The sequence below is a fragment of the Terrapene carolina genome, unplaced genomic scaffold (genome assembly GCF_002925995.2).
Source record: "Terrapene carolina triunguis isolate 2854851 unplaced genomic scaffold, T_m_triunguis-2.0 Scaffold50880, whole genome shotgun sequence".
Lineage (NCBI taxonomy): Eukaryota > Metazoa > Chordata > Testudines > Emydidae > Terrapene > Terrapene triunguis.
The window spans coordinates 7,969-24,819 of NW_020715231.1; the positions used below are offsets into that span (position 1 = coordinate 7,969).

General features: G+C 52.6%; 1 protein-coding gene across 1 annotated transcript; it reads left to right on the forward strand.

Moving 5' to 3' along the window:
• The first annotated feature begins 236 nt into the window (after positions 1-236).
• Positions 237-14,707, forward strand: LOC112107748 (C-type lectin domain family 4 member G-like). The gene is made up of 9 exons (XM_024201605.2): positions 237-483; positions 3,676-3,801; positions 5,422-5,484; positions 9,380-9,442; positions 9,629-9,691; positions 10,739-10,828; positions 11,647-11,798; positions 13,262-13,368; positions 14,261-14,707. The coding sequence occupies exons 1-9, from the start codon at positions 393-395 to the stop codon at positions 14,397-14,399; spliced, it is 894 nt and encodes a 297-aa protein (XP_024057373.2). The 5' UTR covers positions 237-392; the 3' UTR covers positions 14,400-14,707.
• The last annotated feature ends 2,144 nt before the right edge of the window (positions 14,708-16,851 follow it).

The window sequence follows — 16,851 nt, forward strand, 5'->3', positions numbered from 1 at the left end:
AGGTGTTTTCTTAGTGCCGTTTGTTTATTGACAAGATGTTCACCATTCTATTTCCCTGAGCAGCAATGTTCACAGACTGCACACAGGAGAACCCCTCTTGCAGGGCCCAGGGTAAGGACATGCCCAGCTCCAAACAGATCCTCCCACTTAAAGATTGTCTGTGCCCCTTGGGTCACTGTGTGGGTGGCTCTTATTTTTCAGCTGCACCAGTAATACTGGCTGTACAAAGGCTCCCAGCTGCTAGAGGAGAAGTGACAGGGTCACAGATCTCTGTGTTCTGAAGAGAGGAAGAGTGGCTGGGTACATGTGTTTCCTTTTCCAGCAAAGCTGCTCAGAGCCTCAGCTGGTATAAAAGCCACTGGAGCCGTTGGGGTAGGAAGAGGTTCAGAGCGATGCCTTCAGGCAGCATTTACCAAAAGTGCGAAGAGTCCGACCAAGAGACGCTCAAGGAACAGGAGACAGAAATGACATTTGGGAGAGCAGGTAACCCCAGGCTGCATTAGTGGGAGAGTGCACAATCATTTCCTGATAATCGGCACACCCTGATCCTGCAGACTCCACACCCCAGTGAAGCCAAGAGGAGGGCGGTGTCAGCGAGGTTTGCAGGATTGGGCCCTACTTATAGAGCTGTACAGGGCTCAGCAGCGAAGTCAGACTCGAAGGCAGGTCTGTACGCTGGAAGGTGGCGTTTCATACACCACAGCTGGAGGTGCTGGGCAGAGCCCGGCTGAGAGAATTCCAGGCTTGTCTCAGCAGCATTTCGTCAGATGTTTATGTCTGGTGCTTGCATACTATGGCAATGAGTGGGTTAAAAGGAGGGGGAGCAAGAGAAAGAGAGTGAATGAGGGAGGAGGGGTGCTGTGTGAGGATAGATAGATGGATGGATGGATAGATAGATGTGGATGAACTGGTGTGTATGGAGATTGTGAGCTAGATATGGTTGGATGTGTGTGTATGGGGATGGACAGATGGATGGAGGGGGGTGCATGGGGATGGATGAATGGATGGATGGAGGAGTATGGGGATGGATGGATGGATGGAGGGAGGGAGGGAGGGAGGGAGGAGTATGGGGATGGATGGATGGGGTTGTATAGGGATGGCTAGTGTTTATGGGATTGAATGGATAAATAGATTTTGCACCCATACTGCACTCAGGACTACTGTCCACGATGCGCGAGTTGCTGGGTAGTGGAGCCCATCATACACAATTGCAGGTTATACCATCAGGAGCCTTGGCCCTGATCCCTGTCCCAGGCCCAGTGGTGGAAGCGTTACGAGAGGCATTTCAGATCCAGAGTCCTGCTGATCAGGCGAGATGTCCCTGCGTTGCGCCATAGGAACATGCCTTGTGCAATTCTGCGCTTACAGCAGATTTGTGCTTCTTTTCTTCCTCTTTTTTTTCATTCCTGGAAAGTGAAGGGGGATATGTGTGTGTGTGGGGGGGGGCATTGATGTGAGGTGTGGGGGTTGGAGACACAGCTGCTTCCTTCCCCTCCCCAGCCCCCCTGCTGACAGCAGCACAGTGGGCTGGGGCAGTGGGGGAAGGGGGGGTTGGCTGGTGAGTAAGGGTACTGTGCTTGAAGCAATGCTCTGAATCAAGGGCTGGTTCCTGCCTGGAGGAGGCTACAGTGGATGGGACAGAGCAGCACAGAGCTGGGGGCAGCCTCTCTGCATGGCAGGCTTCATGGCGCATGAGTTTGCAGCAAGATGGAATCCTGGAGGACAGTGTATGGGAGAGCATAGGGCGCCGGAGGGGAGGCCGGAGGGGAGGCCTGTACCACCTCCTGGCCACAGGGAAGTGGTACAGGCGACCATCAGGAGGGGAGCACAGATCGAACAGGGGGTGAGGGTGAGATGTAGGCGGGGTTGCAGCCGTGGAGCTGTATCCTGATGGTGGAAGGCAGTCAAAGAAGAAAGGGGTGGTGGGGGGAATCATCACAGCATCTCACATGGATCTCATGGCCTGGCTTCCCCAAAGGATCCTTGGGAAAACAGAGGGGACTCCCAGGAAATGGGGTTCTCTAACTGCTGGGGCTTCAGGCTCAATGGAAATCCAGGTGGGCAAATGATAGATAGATAAGGTGGATATAAGGAGCAATGGTCTCAAGTTGCAGTGGGGGAGATCTAAGTTGGATATTAGGAAACACTATTTCACTAGGAGGGTGGTGAAGCACTGGAATGGGTTACCTAGGGAGTTGGTGGAATCTCCTTCCTTAGAGGGTTTTAAGGCCTCCCACAGTATTCTTGCTGCCAAGTTAAAGAAGTATGGGCTGGATGAATGGACTGTAAGGTGGATAGAAAGCTGGCTAGATCGTCGGGCTCAACGGGTAGTGATCAATGGCTCCATGTCTAGTTGGCAGCCAGTTTCAAGCGGAGTGCCCCAAGGGTCGGTCCAGGGGCCAGTTTTGTTTAATATCTTTATTAATGATCTGGAGGATGGTGTGGACTGCACTCTCAGCAAGTTTGCCGATGACACTAAACTAGGAGGCGTGGTAGATACACTAGAGGGTAGGGATCGGATACAGAGGGACCTAGACAAATTAGAGGATTGGGCCAAAAGAAACCTGATGAGGTTCAACAAGGACAAGTGCAGAGTCCTGCACTTAGGACGGAAGAATCCCATGCACAGCTACAGACTAGGGACCGAATGACTAGGTAGCAGTTCTGCAGAAAAGGACCTAGGGGTCACAGTGGATGAGAAGCTGGATATGAGTCAACAGTGTGCTCTTGTTGCCAAGAAGGCTAACGGCATTTTGGGCTGTATAAGTAGGGGCATTGCCAGCAGATCGAGGAACGTGATCGTTCCCCTTTATTCGACATTGGTGAGGCCTCATCTGGAGTACTGTGTCCAGTTTTGGGCCCCACACTACAAGAAGGATGTGGAAAAATTGGAAAGAGTCCAGCGGAGGGCAACAAAAATGATTAGGGGTCTGGAGCGCATGACTTATGAGGAGAGGCTGAGGGAACTGGGATTGTTTAGTCTCCAGAAGAGAAGAATGAGGGGGGATTTGATAGCAGCCTTCAACTACCTGAAGGGGGGTTCCAAAGAGGATGGAACTCGGCTGTTCTCAATGGTGGCAGATGACAGAACAAGGAGCAATGGTCTCAAGTTGCAGTGGGGGAGGTCTAGGTTGGATATTAGGAAACACTATTTCACTAGGAGGGTGGTGAAGCACTGGAATGCGTTACCTAGGGAGGTGGTGGAGTCTCCTTCCTTGGAGGTTTTTAAGGCCCGGCTTGACAAAGCCCTGGCTGGGATGATTTAGTTGGGAACTGGTCCTGCTTTGAGCAGAGGGTTGGACTAGATGACCTCCTGAGGTCCCTTCCAACCCTGATATTCTATGATTCTATGATTTAGTTGGGGCTGGTCCTGCTTTGAACAGGGGGTTGGACTAGATGACCCCCTAGGGTCTCTTCTGACCGTAATCTTCTGATTCTATAGGGATAGATAGAGGGGGTGTTTGGGGATAGATAGATACGTAGATCTGCACAGAGATTCCTGGCACCAGCGGCACATCCATCACTATTTGTTTATGAATTACAATAATAGTGAATTCTGAATTCCCCTAGTGCCTTCCCCGCGAGGCTCAGAGCACACCTCCCCCCGCAGCACCGGTTCGCCAGAGGGCAGGGACTGGTGCTCTAATTCCTGCTGTCTTTGCTTCTGCCTTCCAGGGAATTCCTTGCTGCAGTGTGGTAGGGGCGTGAATGGGGAGGAAAAGTCCATATTAACCCTTTACGCTGTGCACGCCGTGTCATTTGTGTTATGGGCCGTCCTCCTCGCCATGGTGATTGGAAAGTGTAAGTATCCCGGAGTGCGTTTAGGACTATCACACAGGAATGGACCCAGTGGAAAAGACCAGGGGTGAAATCCTGACTCCATTAAGTCAATGACCAAACTCTCATTGGCTTCAGCAAGGCCGGGATTTCAGGCCTTGAGTCCCTCCCAGCCAGGTCCCCTTATCTCTATCAATGGCCAGTATCAAGACACTGCAGGAGAAGGGATATAGTCCCCCGCAATGTATTTCATTGTGCCATAGTGCTGCTAATTGTAAGACAAGACTCATTAAGTAAGGCCGCCTGCCCTCCAATTCACAGCTGTGGGGCCCCTTCCCAAGGCCCGCACTGTGAGCAGGGATACTGTGGTGTTTGATTCTTGAATGTATGCACAGGTACAAGTGAGTGCAATATGTGTTGGGACACCCTCTAGCAGCTGTTCCACACTGGATAACAGCCTAACTACTCCTGCCAGCTAACAGAGTAGCTCCTGTAGCTCAAGAGGTCTTTGCTGTAGATAGCAGGAATTCACGTCCTGCTGAGGAGCCTTGTTAGGTGTCATTACACATAGCAGCCTCAGCGTTGCCAACTCTAGGTGATGTTTGAATTAAAGCCCCAACTCCAGGAGTCTTGTGATTAGGTGAGACTCTGAGCTTTCATTTAAAAATACTGAGACGGATTCTAGTTGCAGAGAAAAGCTTGGGAAAGCGACGTAATGGCTCAGAAACCAGAAGGCAAAGAAAAGAAAACTAAAGTCTATCATTTTTCACAAATCTTATGATTTTTAAGCCAATCTTGTGATTGGTTTTTAACCTCTGGAGTTGGCCAGACTGCGCCAGGGCAGAGGTCATTCCGGGTGGAATCCTTGAAGCCAATGAGGCACCTAAGTCTCCTACTGCAATCCACAAAATTCTCACTGAGCGCTGTAGGCGCCTAAACTCACTTGACACCTCTAGGCATGCGCACTGCTGCCTCCCTCAAGGCATCTAGATGCCTATCTTCCACCTAAGCCCCTATACAAATCCTTTCTGCTTTTCTGCTAGGGAGGAGGGATTTGAACCTGGGTCATCCACATCCCAGGCGAGTGGTCTAACCATTGGGCTATAAGGTGGGCAGCAGCACCTCCTCCCTTGCATTTTGTGTAGAACGAGGCAGGCACCTAACTCATTCCCACAAGACACTACCCAGGTGCCTAAGCCAGGAGCGGAGTTCCCGTTTGTGGATCACTAGCAAAGCTAGATACTTCCCATTCCTGCAGCCTGGACTAGCGTGCCTAGCTCTGAGAAAAGGGTGGGGCTTGGCTCATCAGTGTCTCCCATTGGTTACTTACTCAGCTCCCCGCCTAGTGTGCTGGGTTTTGCGAATTGCACTCAGGTGCATTGCTCTCCCCATTCATTGTATATGAGCCTGGGCATGTAACTCGGCTTTGTGGGTGTTCCTGGGATTTTCTAGGCACCGTGATGCTCAGCATTGCAACGCTGAAATCCCTTTGGGGATCCCACCCTCAGAGATTATCTTCACAGGGGGAAGTTGGAAAGTAGAAATGCAGCATCTCTCTCTATGCTGTGAATCCAAATTGAAAACTCAGTCCCCTCCCCGCCACAAACCATATAAACAACAGCTGGTGTCTGTCCTTCTGTCTAGACTCGGAGATGTCCAAGGAGCTGGAGCAGTTGCGGAATGATCAATCTGTGCTGAGAGGCAACGGTAACAATTCAGTTTACTTATGAGTGTCCGTGTATTTGTATTACCGATGTTGCCCCTTTGGCGGAAGCCAAAATCTGAGGTGCTGTCGGGTTTGTTCCTGTTAGAGGGAGCAATCGCTGCTCCCAGGCAGGTCTGTTCTCACTGTGATCTTGGTAGTTACAATATCTTGTTCCCTTGAACACAGCAGGAACAAACAGCCGCAGGCTGTTCCCTTTCTTGGAAATCCCCTGTCTGCCCCTTCAGCGGGCTCTGTGCCCAAGAAACTCCATCTCTGCTTCCTGCCAGGGTCCCGCTCACAGCTCTTTCAGCCTCCCTCACACACAGGCTGCTCTGAGCACCTGGGACTGCAACCAGGGCCCCTCTCAGCCCACACGGCTCTTTCCTGCTATGCAGCCTGGTGCCTCGGGTGGTCACTTCCATTTTCTGCAGCTGTTTCACTACATAAATGAGCTTGATTGCTCCTCCTGTTGTGTCTAAAAGTGGATATTTGGCACTCATTGGCTCTAACAAGGGCTGTGATTGTCTATGGATCCCAGACTCACCTGTTAGGTGTATTATGGCAGCAGCCAGGAGCCCCAGTTATGAACCAGGACTCCATTGTGTGAAGTGCTGTACAAACACAGAACACAAAGCCAATTCCTGCCCCAAAGAACTTCCAGCCAAAGTGTAAGACATGGGACGATAGGTGGAGACAGACAGACAGGCAGAGGGACACAGGGAAAGAAGAAATACCAAACCCCTCTTCTTTTCTGTTGTGCTCCTATTAACTAACTAATGGTTTGATCTGAAACCCATTGAACCAATAGAAAGGCTTCCATTGTCTTCAGTGGTGTTTGGATCAGGCTCTATCTAACTAGCTAGGTTCCTGTCTGCATTAGGGAAGTTTGCACTGTCGTTTCTCATAGATGTTACGGCCAGAAGGGACTGTTACGGGCATCTAGTCTGACCTCCTGCATAGCAGAGGCCAGAGAATCCCACCCAGCGATTCCTATATCCATCCCATATCTGGTAGTCGAGCTGGAGTGGAACTTTTAGGAAGAGACAGATAATCTTTTAATGATTCCAGGTGATGGAGAACCTGCCCCTTCTCTACAGACCTTGTCCTGATAGGTAAATGCTGATGCAAACCACTAATGTAGACACATGCTGGGATGGTGCAAAGTAAGACTCACACCAGTGGGTCTAACCCTGGTAACCTGTGCAAGCCTTGTGCCATGTGTCTGCAGGGGTGCCAGGTTTGTATAATTTCTGGTGGTGCCCAGAACAGGTCCAAGTCCCCCCCTCCCATACACACACACACACACCTGCCTAAGGCTCTGGGAGGGCGTTTGGGTGTGGGAGCGGGTTTGGGGTGCAGATTCTGGGAGGAAGTTTGGGTGTGGGAGGGATGCGGGCTCTAGGATGGAGTTTGGGTGCTGGGTGAAGGGCAGGGGGTTGGGGTGCAGGAGGGGGTGTGGGGTGTGGGCTCTTGGAGGGAGTTTGGGTGCAGGAGGGAGTTTGGGGTGCAGGCTCTGGGAGATAGGGTTTGGGTGCGGGAGGGTGTGACATTCCCCTCTGGTGTTATCCGGACCGGTGATCTGCTAGGTCACTCCAATCCTCGACTCTGGGAGCCAGCCTTACCCTGCTCTGCTGTGAGAACCCCCACTCCTGGGCTGTTCACGCACAGCCTCTGGCATGTAAGCTGCTCCCAGCTACTTGCAAGCGAATGACACTAACCAATATCTCCAGTCCCAGACACAACCCTAGAAACCTCTGTCTTGCAGTGTCCAGTTATGCCCACTGGATGCTGCAAGCTTATATGAGTTTGTCAATTTAACAAAGAAATTGTTATGTACCAAGCTTGTTATCCCAAGGGGAGTCTCTGTCATGCTTCAGACCAAACGCACTGCTTCAAGTAGAATAAACAAACAGATTCATTAACTATAAAGATAGATTCTAAGTGATTTTAAGTCAAAGCAAAACAAGTCAGATTTGGTCCAATGAAATAAAAGCAAAACACATTCTAAGCTGATCTTAACACTTTCAATGCCCTTACAAACTTAGATGCTTCTCACCACAGGCTAGTTGGTTGCTCTTCAGCCAGGCTCTCCCCTTTGATCAGCGCTTCAGTCACTTGGTGGTGGTGTCTGTAGATGGAGGTGGATGAGAGCTAAAGCATGGAAAATGTCTCTCCCTTTTATCATGTCCTTTCTTCCTTCTTGGCTTTGCCGCCCCCCTTCAGAGTCAGGTGAGCAATACCGCATCGCAGTGCCAAACTGACCAAAGGAAGGGGGGTCACTCCCTCGAGAGTCTAACAGATTCTTTTGATGCTGCCTAGGCCAGCGTCTTTTGTTCCTATGAGGCTGGGCTGGGTTTGTCCCATACCTGCCCTGATGAGGTGTGAACTGCCCCTCTGCTATGGAGAGCTTTTTCTGGGCTTGCTTTAAGCCATGAGGATACATTTTCAGCCTCATAACTACATACAGTGATGTTATAGGTTATAATTTCATGTAACAACCATGCTCAGTGCATCATGAGCCTTCTGAAGACACCCGACATGACAAACTTTGCACTGGAAACCACACAATCATTTTACAAGAATGAACATAGGGATCCTGGGTGTTTCTCCCGAGGTACAGAGCGTCACAGAGAGGTGCGGGCTCTGGGAGAGAGTTTGGGTGCTGGGTGTGGGCTCTGGGCTGGGATAGAGGGTTGGGATGCAGGACGGGGTGCGGGAGGGGGTTTGGGGTGCTGGGTGCGGGCTCCGGGCTGGGATAGGGGGTTGGAGTGCAGAAGGAGGTGTGGAAGGGGGTTTGGGGTGCTGGGTGCAGGACGGGGTTTGGGTGCTGAGTTCGGTCTCTGGGGGGGGTTGGGTGCTGGGTGCGGGCTCTGGGTTGAATTGCAGGGTTGGGGTGCGGGAGAGGATGTGGGGCATGGGGCTGGGCCAGGGATGTGGAGTTTGGGGTGCAGCAGGCAGGCTGCCCAGGGCTGGGGTAGGGGCCAGAGAGGAAGACTCCCCCCAGCCCCCTCCCTGCCAGCAGCAGCAAGCTCCGGGGGAGGGGGAATCTCCCTGCCCTGCCCCCCCGGCACGACACTCACCCAAGGCCCCCCAGGCTGCTGCTCAGGAGGTCTAGCCAGGATAAGCACCGACCCCCCTTGGAGTTGACTCGGAGTCACCTGCCGGGGGTAGGGTGGCGATGCGCCTCCTCCCCTCCTCCTGCCGCAGGCGCAGCAGCCGCCTCAGCCTGCCCCCGGCGCTGCTCCCTTGTAGCCGGACACAGCAGCAGCTGGCAAGGGAGCTCAACGTGGAGCTGCAGGGGGCAGCCGCCTGCTGCCCAGGGCAGGCAGGGATGCTCGGGGGAGGTGCGTGGGGGCGGCCGGTAGGGCCAGGTGGTGCTCCGGGGGAGGCACATGGGGGCAGCAGGTGGGGCCAGGGCAGAGACCGGACCCAGAACATTGGTGGAGCCGGGCCTCCCGGGCCCTGAATTTGCTGGAGCCCGGGCACCACAGGCCCATACAACTCACCACCCCTGTGTGTCTCCACTAGGGATTTGCACCAGTCCACGGCGACACTAGTACAAATTTCCCTAGTCTGGATGGGCCCTAACTAAACTCACTAACAAGCTCTCCCCAGGCAGGGCTGGCAGCTGGAGGTGGGGTCCGAGGGAATGAGCACGAGACAGGGAGCTCCGAGTTCTAATCTTGCTTCACTACCTGGCCTGGGGCAAGTCGCTCTCCATCTCGGAGCCTGAGTCATGGACTATCATGGCCGGGGACGAAAGCAAATCCACCAGGAAAGAAAGCAACCCCGGGAGACCCCAGTACCTGACAGACCCACTCTGCTAGGGAACACGGCCCTGCCCCACGAGATGAGGTGAGGGGCAGTTCACAGCTCACCGGCCTCTGTCTCTTCCAGGCTCCAAGACAGGGAAGCAACTGAAGACGCTTCATTTCAACCAGTCCGCCATGCACAGCACTGGTACGTACTGGAGCCCTCACAGACCCACAGCTCAGCGTCATCTCTACGAGTCCCCTGCACCCCAGTCATGTTACTCCTCCCCCCAACAACAGCCCCCATTCCCTGGCCACCTCCTTGTTCCCACTGAGCCCTGGGTCCCCATGACGCACCCTCCCAGGAACGTGATCAGCCCTGTTTATCTCTCAGAGGTGGAGCTGGCCACGGATCTGAAGAGGCTGCAGTCAGACCAGGCCGCACTGAAAATGGAAGGTGAGTACCCATGGAGGGGAGGGAGCAGGGCTCAGGCAGAGGAGGGGGTGGAGAACGGCAGAAAGAAGAGGGGGGGGTGGAGAATCCCAGCGCCAGGTTTCCATGGCGATTTGGGATCCATCCCCAGCTATTCCCCAGGCCAGCCTGAGCAAGCAGCATTTGGGACCAAGCCACTGAGGCTGGAAACCGGGGCCATGCCCTACTCTGGGTGACCCACCGGAGGGGCAGGGACACAACCAGTGCCCACAGAGCCTCTGCACCCAGGGCTCCTCCTGCACCAGATTCACTGTGTGTGACTCTAACTGGGGCGAATTGGGGAAGCCAGTTCACCTTCAGTTCCAGGGATTCTCACCCCAAGTGCGTTCCCAGTCACTGCAGGAGCCTCTGGCCTTTAGGGACTCGCATGGGCTGGGCTGCTAGAGAGGGGGGATCTGGCTGTTTCTTGCTCCCTAGATTCACTTGGGACAAATAGGAGAGGGGATATGTGCTTTTGAAGCAGGGGAGGGTCGGGGGGGGGGGGAGGGGGATGGTGACTCATTAGGGGCCGAGGGGAGGCAGGTGGATTAAAGGACTGGGCAGAAGAAGGCCCAGGTGTAATAAACTGGGGAACCAGAGGTAGGGAATTGGGAGGGGGAGGGCAGGGCAGTGTGCCTGGGTGCAAAGGGAGGGCAGGGCTCCTGCTGAGGTTCGGGGGAGGGGACCTGGTTTTAGAGGAATGATTTTGACCCCTGTGAAAGGTTCAGGTTCAGCTGGCGATTCCGGCCAGTCTCCAGTCCCTAATGATGTATCAGACCGACCGAGTAACAAGCTCAGTGCCTCCTGCTGCTGGGATAGGGGCCCCATTTCAGTGTCACAGCCAGGCCCCAAATCCCGCTGTTAACGATCTGTACACAGATATGCCAGGCCTAGCTGTACACACACCCGCTGCTCTGGCTGGCTTGTGGCTGCTTCTAAAGTACAGAACACGGTGAACGCCACTCGAGGCTCACAGACTGTTTAAAGGGATACAGCCCTATTCCTACATGTGACGATGTGTTGTATTTGCAGTGTCGGAGGATCTGGCCAAAGCGAAAAGTGACAGAGATGACATCAGGGCTGAGGCCTACAAGATTCTGGATGCTGTCCAGAAAGGGAACGGTGAGATACGCGCCGGCCTCGACCTGCTTAGATTGCCAGCCCTTCACGGCAGGGACCGTCTTTCTGTTCTGTGTTTGTACCATGCCTGGCACAACGGGGCCTGTCTATGACTGGGGCGTCTAAGCACTGCCAGAATGCAAGTAATAAATAACGTACAGCACCCAGCAAATGGGGGCCTGGGCCATGGCACCTCGTGCACTTAGGATTCCTGCTCCTTTTCCCCACAAGCAATAATAATGGATTAATATAGTTCAGGGGGCTCGCTGGGATTTCCCCCGAATAAACTGCTAGGTTGTCGAAGGAGTCAGTTTTGTCTAATAGTTAGAGCAGGGGACTGGAATGCGGGACACCTGGATTCTAGTCCCATCTCTGGGAGGTATATGAAGTCTAGTGGTTAGAGCAGAGGGCTGGCTTCTATTCTCAGCTCCTATGAGGCCAATGTTGTCTAGTGCAGTGGTTTTCAACCTGTGGTACGCGGACCCCTGGGGGTCCACAGACTATGTTGAAGATTTCCAAAGGGGTCTGCACTGCCATTAGAAATGTTTTAAGGGGCCGTAAATGAAAAAAGGTTGAAAACCACTGGGCTAGTGGTTAGAGCAGGTGAGGCCGGAAATCAGGACTCCTGAGTTCTCTTCCCAGCTTGGGAATGATCTTGAGCACCTCTCTCTGCCTCAGTTTCCCCCTCTGCAAATTGAGGGTGACGCCTCCCCACCTTGGCTAAGTGCGTTGAGGTCACTGGCTAAAGGGCACTAGGCAGATGCTATTATTGTCCTTTGCAGTCCAGCGCCGAGAGTGACCTCTGCTGTTTTGCATTGCAGACTCTGCCTGCAGCATTTGTCCAGCTGGCTGGCTGCTGAATGCAGGGAACTGCTACTACTTCTCCACAGAGCAAAAACACTGGTCCTATGCCAAGCAGGCCTGCAAAGACCAAGGTGCCATGCTGATTATTATTGATAACCCACAAAAGCAGGTAAGTCAGGCTCACTGAGTCCAGCCACACAGCCCAGAAAGGGCGTGGAGATAGTCTCCCAGCAAACGGGAGGCTCTTGGGATGAGAGAGATGCTGGGGACAGGATAGGCGCTGACGTTTTTCTGCTCAGTGCCTAGGAAACACATTATGCACTGGTGTAAAGATGTGCACAAGAAGGGCAACAAAAATGATCAAGGGGCTGGAACAGCTTCCAGATGAGGAGAGATTAAAAAGACTGGGATTGTTCAGCTTGGAAAAGAGACAGCTAAGGGAGGATAGGATAGAGGCTATAAAATCATGACTGGTGTGGAGACAGTGTTATTTACCCTTCACATAACACAAGACCCAGGGGTCACCCGACGAAATTAACAGGCAGCAGGTTTAAATCAAGCCTAAGGAGGTATTTCTTCACATAGCACACAGTCAGTCTGCAGAACTCATTGCCAGGGGATGCTGTGAAGGCCAAAAGTATAACTGGGGTCAAAAAAGAACTAGATAAGTTCACGGAGAATAGTTCCATCAATGGCTATTATCCAAGATGGTCAGGGACCCAGCCCCATGCTCTGGGTGTCCCTAAACCTCCGACTGCCAGAAGCTGGGAGTGGATAACAGGGGATGGATTACGTAGCTATTTGCAGTGCACAAGAAATTGTATTGGTCCTACAAAACCCAGGGACTATGCTACATATACTTGAGCACCATCTATTGGCACAGGATCGAGGAGCAAACCACTTACCAGAATACAGACTTGGGGCACTCCCCCAACTCCCAAGAGTTAATGCACAATTCATCCCAAGCGCTAGTCAGGCTGCTGGGGACCCTCAGGCAAGTCAGCCTGACCGCTCCAGGGAAGCTCCGTGGGAAGGGAAACTTTGCGGGAGTTGGAGCGAGACCCCTGATTGTAAGGAGTGATGGGGAAAGGGTTTGGAGACACAGCGTCTGGTGGAGGACTGGGATCCATCAGATCACAGTCACTTGGGAGACCCCTGATGTTTCCTGACTAGCCTCCATGTCCACAAAGTGCTTCCACATCCATCCAGAGCCACATCTCCCTCAGCAGGGCCTTTGGGAGGGGAGCCAGCCTGGTCTAGTGGTGCAGGAACAAGCCAGGGAGCCAGGATAGCTGGGTCCTACTCGCTGCTCTGCCACTGACCTTCTGTGTGACCTGGGGCAAATCACCGTGCCTTAGTTTCCCCTCCCACCCTTGGTTTTGCCTGTTTGGATTGTAAGCTCTTTGGGGCAGGGAGTGTCTTTCACTAGGTGTCTATGTAGCACAATGGGGCCTCGATCTCAGTCGCTGCCTAGGTGTTACTATAATTCTAATAATAACCCAGTGGGCCACATCTCGGCAAAAGGAGAACAACAGAGAGCCAGAGAGGAGTACGGGCTGTGGGAAGTGGGGTTGGGGTGGTGCCTTAGATTTGGGCAACATTTTATTACAATCAATTATTTTCTTTTTTCAGGAGTTTTTGACAAAGAACGCTAACGGCAAGCAGTACTGGATCGGCCTGCACGACGTTAGCAATGAAGGGACATTTATATGGGTCGACGACAGTTCCGTGTCATACAGGTCAGCCCAATCCCGCTCACTGGTACATGCGGGGGGAGGGAGTTGGCTCCGGTGCAACTGGCCAATCAGTACATTTCAAACACATCGAGTCATTGGCTGAGTGGGTGGAGCTGCCCTTTCTTGATTCATCTTCCATCTGTTCTGCTCTTTAAACTGTCCAGGGTTTCCCCACAGGGAACCAGAGCTAGTGGGGTAGAGAATAAAGTGGTGGATGATGCTCAGCTTTAAATTGTCACCTTCAGCCGAGCAGTAGCAGTTTTCAGGGTCTTATGGGGAAGTTTCCCCTTTGAGAAGAAATCAGTGGAATCTGGCTCCTTCTTAGTGTAACTTGTTTATTTACACTAGTCCTGGGACAGAGGTGTCACCAACAGCACCCAGGTCAGTCCCCTCTAGCAGAAATCTCAGCCCAAATACCCCAGTGTTCCCAGGAAGTGACTCTACCCCGAGAATTAACTCGACATAGAGAGTCAGGCTGGAAGCGAGAACTGACCAAAGAGAATGTGCATCACATCACTAACCACATAGGGTGTCCTCCAAGCCTGATCAGTGCTCACTCACTCAGGAAAAGCACTTGTAAGACTGTAGGTAACTCTCACTGTAACAGTACGGCCCTGATCCACCACTGTATCACCCCAGGGTTACACCAGTGTAAATTCCATTGAAGTTAATAGCTAGACCAGTTTAAAACTGGAGTAACAGAGGTCAGTCAGGCCCTATATCATTACACTTGGCTCTTATCCAGTGCTCAAACCACCAGTCAGCCTCAAACCACCTTTCAGAGGTTGAGGCAGGATCACCCTCTCTGAGGGCTTAAGTGGGATTTCAGGGAGTGCATTTCACCAGGGCTTCCCTCGAATGCCTGGCTGAGTTTGCTACTTTCTTTGATCCCCAGCAACTGGAATCAAGGGGAGCCCAACAATTTTGGCAGTGGCGAGGACTGCGTGATGATGTTCAAAGACGGGAAGTGGAACGACGCTACGTGTGTGATGAATGAGGTTGGCTGGATCTGTGAAAAGAAGTGGACTTGTTAAACTGTGACCAGGAGGAACACAACACAGCCAGCTCATCTTAACCACAGAGCCACCCCACTGCCCTCTGGCCCCTTCCATGCAAGGTCTGCCAGCTCTTTACAAACTTCAATGCATTAAACCTCACAGACCTCACCCCTTCCACTCTTGAGAGCAAGGTATTATCACCCCAACTTTGCAGATGGGGAAACTGAAGCACAAAGACTTACCCAGGTCACAACAGTGAATTAGTGGAAGAGACTGAATTAGTACCCAGGCATCCTGACTCCCAGTCCCCTGCTCTTATTACATCACTCAGGGCCGGCTCTAGGCACCAGCAAAACAAGCTGGTGCTTAGGGCTGCACATTTTTAGGGGCGGCATTCTGGCGCCGGCCATGCCGCCCCTAAAAATGTGCCCCGGCCGCCCTAGCTCACCTCCGCTGCTGCCGCTCGCGCGCCACGGGGCGCGAAACAGCTGATTCGCGCGCCGCTGCTCCCCCTCCCCCTCCCTCCCAGGTTTGAGAGCCTGGGAGGGGGAGACCCCGAGTGGCCGCGGCGCGCGCGCTGCTTCTCCCCCTCCCTCCCTCCCTCCTAGGCTTGAGAGCCTGGGGGGAGGAGGCAGGGCTGGGGATTTGGGGAAGGGGCAGAGTTGAGGCGGGGCCGGGGGTGGGGTAAGAAAAAAACGGGGGGGCGGCCAAAATTGTTTTTGCTTGGGGCGGCAAAAATCCTAGAGCCGGCTCTGACACCACAGTATTTCACATGGCTGGAAACAGGAGTCCTGGCCACTCCTACTCTAACCACTAAACCATCCTCCCCTCCAAGAGCCAGGGATAGAACCCAGGCATCCTGACTTCCAACCCTCCTGAGTCCTGACTCTAATCCCTAGACCCCATTCAACTCCCAGAGCTGGGAATAGATCCTAAGTGTCCTGAATTCCAGCCCCTGCTCTAACTACTAGACAAAATAGACTCTTTCATAATGGGGCAATTTATGCTGCTGCTCCCCCCCCCCCCCCCCCCCCCCCCCCCCAGCCTGACAGACAGAACTGATTGGCTCCTGGACCGGTCTCCACAGTAGGTACCAGCGCTGTCTGGGTGGGGGGGGGGGAGGGGGGCTGGAGGTGGTGGTAAACCTGTCTGTCTCCTGCCCTGATTTCCCCAGCCCCTCACTCCAGGGACCAACCTCCCTCACTCTGCTGTGCCCTGATTTCCCCTCCCCAGCCCCTCACTCCTCACTCACACCCACAAGACAGCTTACTTTAGTCTGGCCAGCACATTGTGAAGGGATTATTCAAGTTGAATGGCCCATCAAAGAACACCTAACTCACACTGGACCATAGAAAAGGCTTATCCCTACCTGTGGACTTTCTAGCTAGAATATGGGTAATGGCCTCTGTTATGACTCATTGAAGCATGTGTGGGCATGTGACTAGATCATGTGATACTAAACTCCATCTTGTGCCTGTACTTTTCCACAAACTGTGCTGAGGGCTTTGCTTAGAACAATGTGTTTCCCTCCACATGGCAGAAGCTATAACAGGCCCAAGAAACATCTCCATTTTGACTCATTCCTGCTGTAATCTCTGGACTATGGGCGTATTCTAACCAAAGGACTGAGGACCTTCCAAATCATTTGGAAGCAACCAGAGACTTAACAAGCCAGCAGTTTAGTTCATCCCTGCTTCAAGCCTGAACCAAGAACTTTGCAATTATTATATGTATTTGATTCCTTTAACCAATTTTAACTCACCTCTTTCTTTCTATAAATAAAACTTTAGATATTAGATACTAAAGGATTGACACCCTGCGTGATTATTGGGTAAGATCTGAGTTATATTTTGACCCGGGTATGTGGCTGGTCCTTTGGGATCAGAAGAACCCTTTGTTTGATTAAATTGGTTTTAAATAACCACTCATCATTAAGTTTAGTGTCTGAGTGTTGAATCCAGGACTGGAATATCTAAGGAGGCTGCAGTTCTGACTTCTTGTTAGCCAGTGTGGTGAGACAGAAGTTTACTTTTGTTGCTGATTCGGTATATCTTATGGAAGAATAACCACCAGTTTTGGGGTGTATCTGTCCTATTTCTCAGCAGTTTGGTCTGAATTTGATATTCAGTTTTGACCCCCCGAGGTATAGAGCCTAAACTTAACTAACAAGACACTTCCCAGTCTAACAAAGCTTAGCTCACCCAAAAGTCTTTCTCCCAGCACTTAACAGCTGGGACCCTCCTTTCATAAGCACACACTGGCTCAGACAGCGAGAGAAGCGTCTCTCACCTCCTGCTTGAAAGGAACTTGTTTATCACTGTCACGGCATCATACACCACATTGGTGCCTCCTGCTGGTCGGGGGGAGACAGGCCCGCCCACTACTCTGGGTCCCGGGACCCTGCAAACAGCAGCTTCCTGCTGCCTCTTCCTTCCAGCTCACTGTCTCTATTCCCTGGGCCACTTCCCCAAAGCCTCAGTTCCTTCTG

Coding starts and splice junctions, on each gene's coding strand:
- LOC112107748 (XM_024201605.2), top strand. CDS start 393: ATGCCTTCAGGCAGCATTTACCAAAAGTGCGAAGAGTCCGACCAAGAG. Junction 484..3,675: donor AATGACATTTGGGAGAGCAG/GTAACCCCAGGC, acceptor TCTGCCTTCCAG/GGAATTCCTTGCTGCAGTGT. Junction 5,485..9,379: donor ATCTGTGCTGAGAGGCAACG/GTAACAATTCAG, acceptor TGTCTCTTCCAG/GCTCCAAGACAGGGAAGCAA.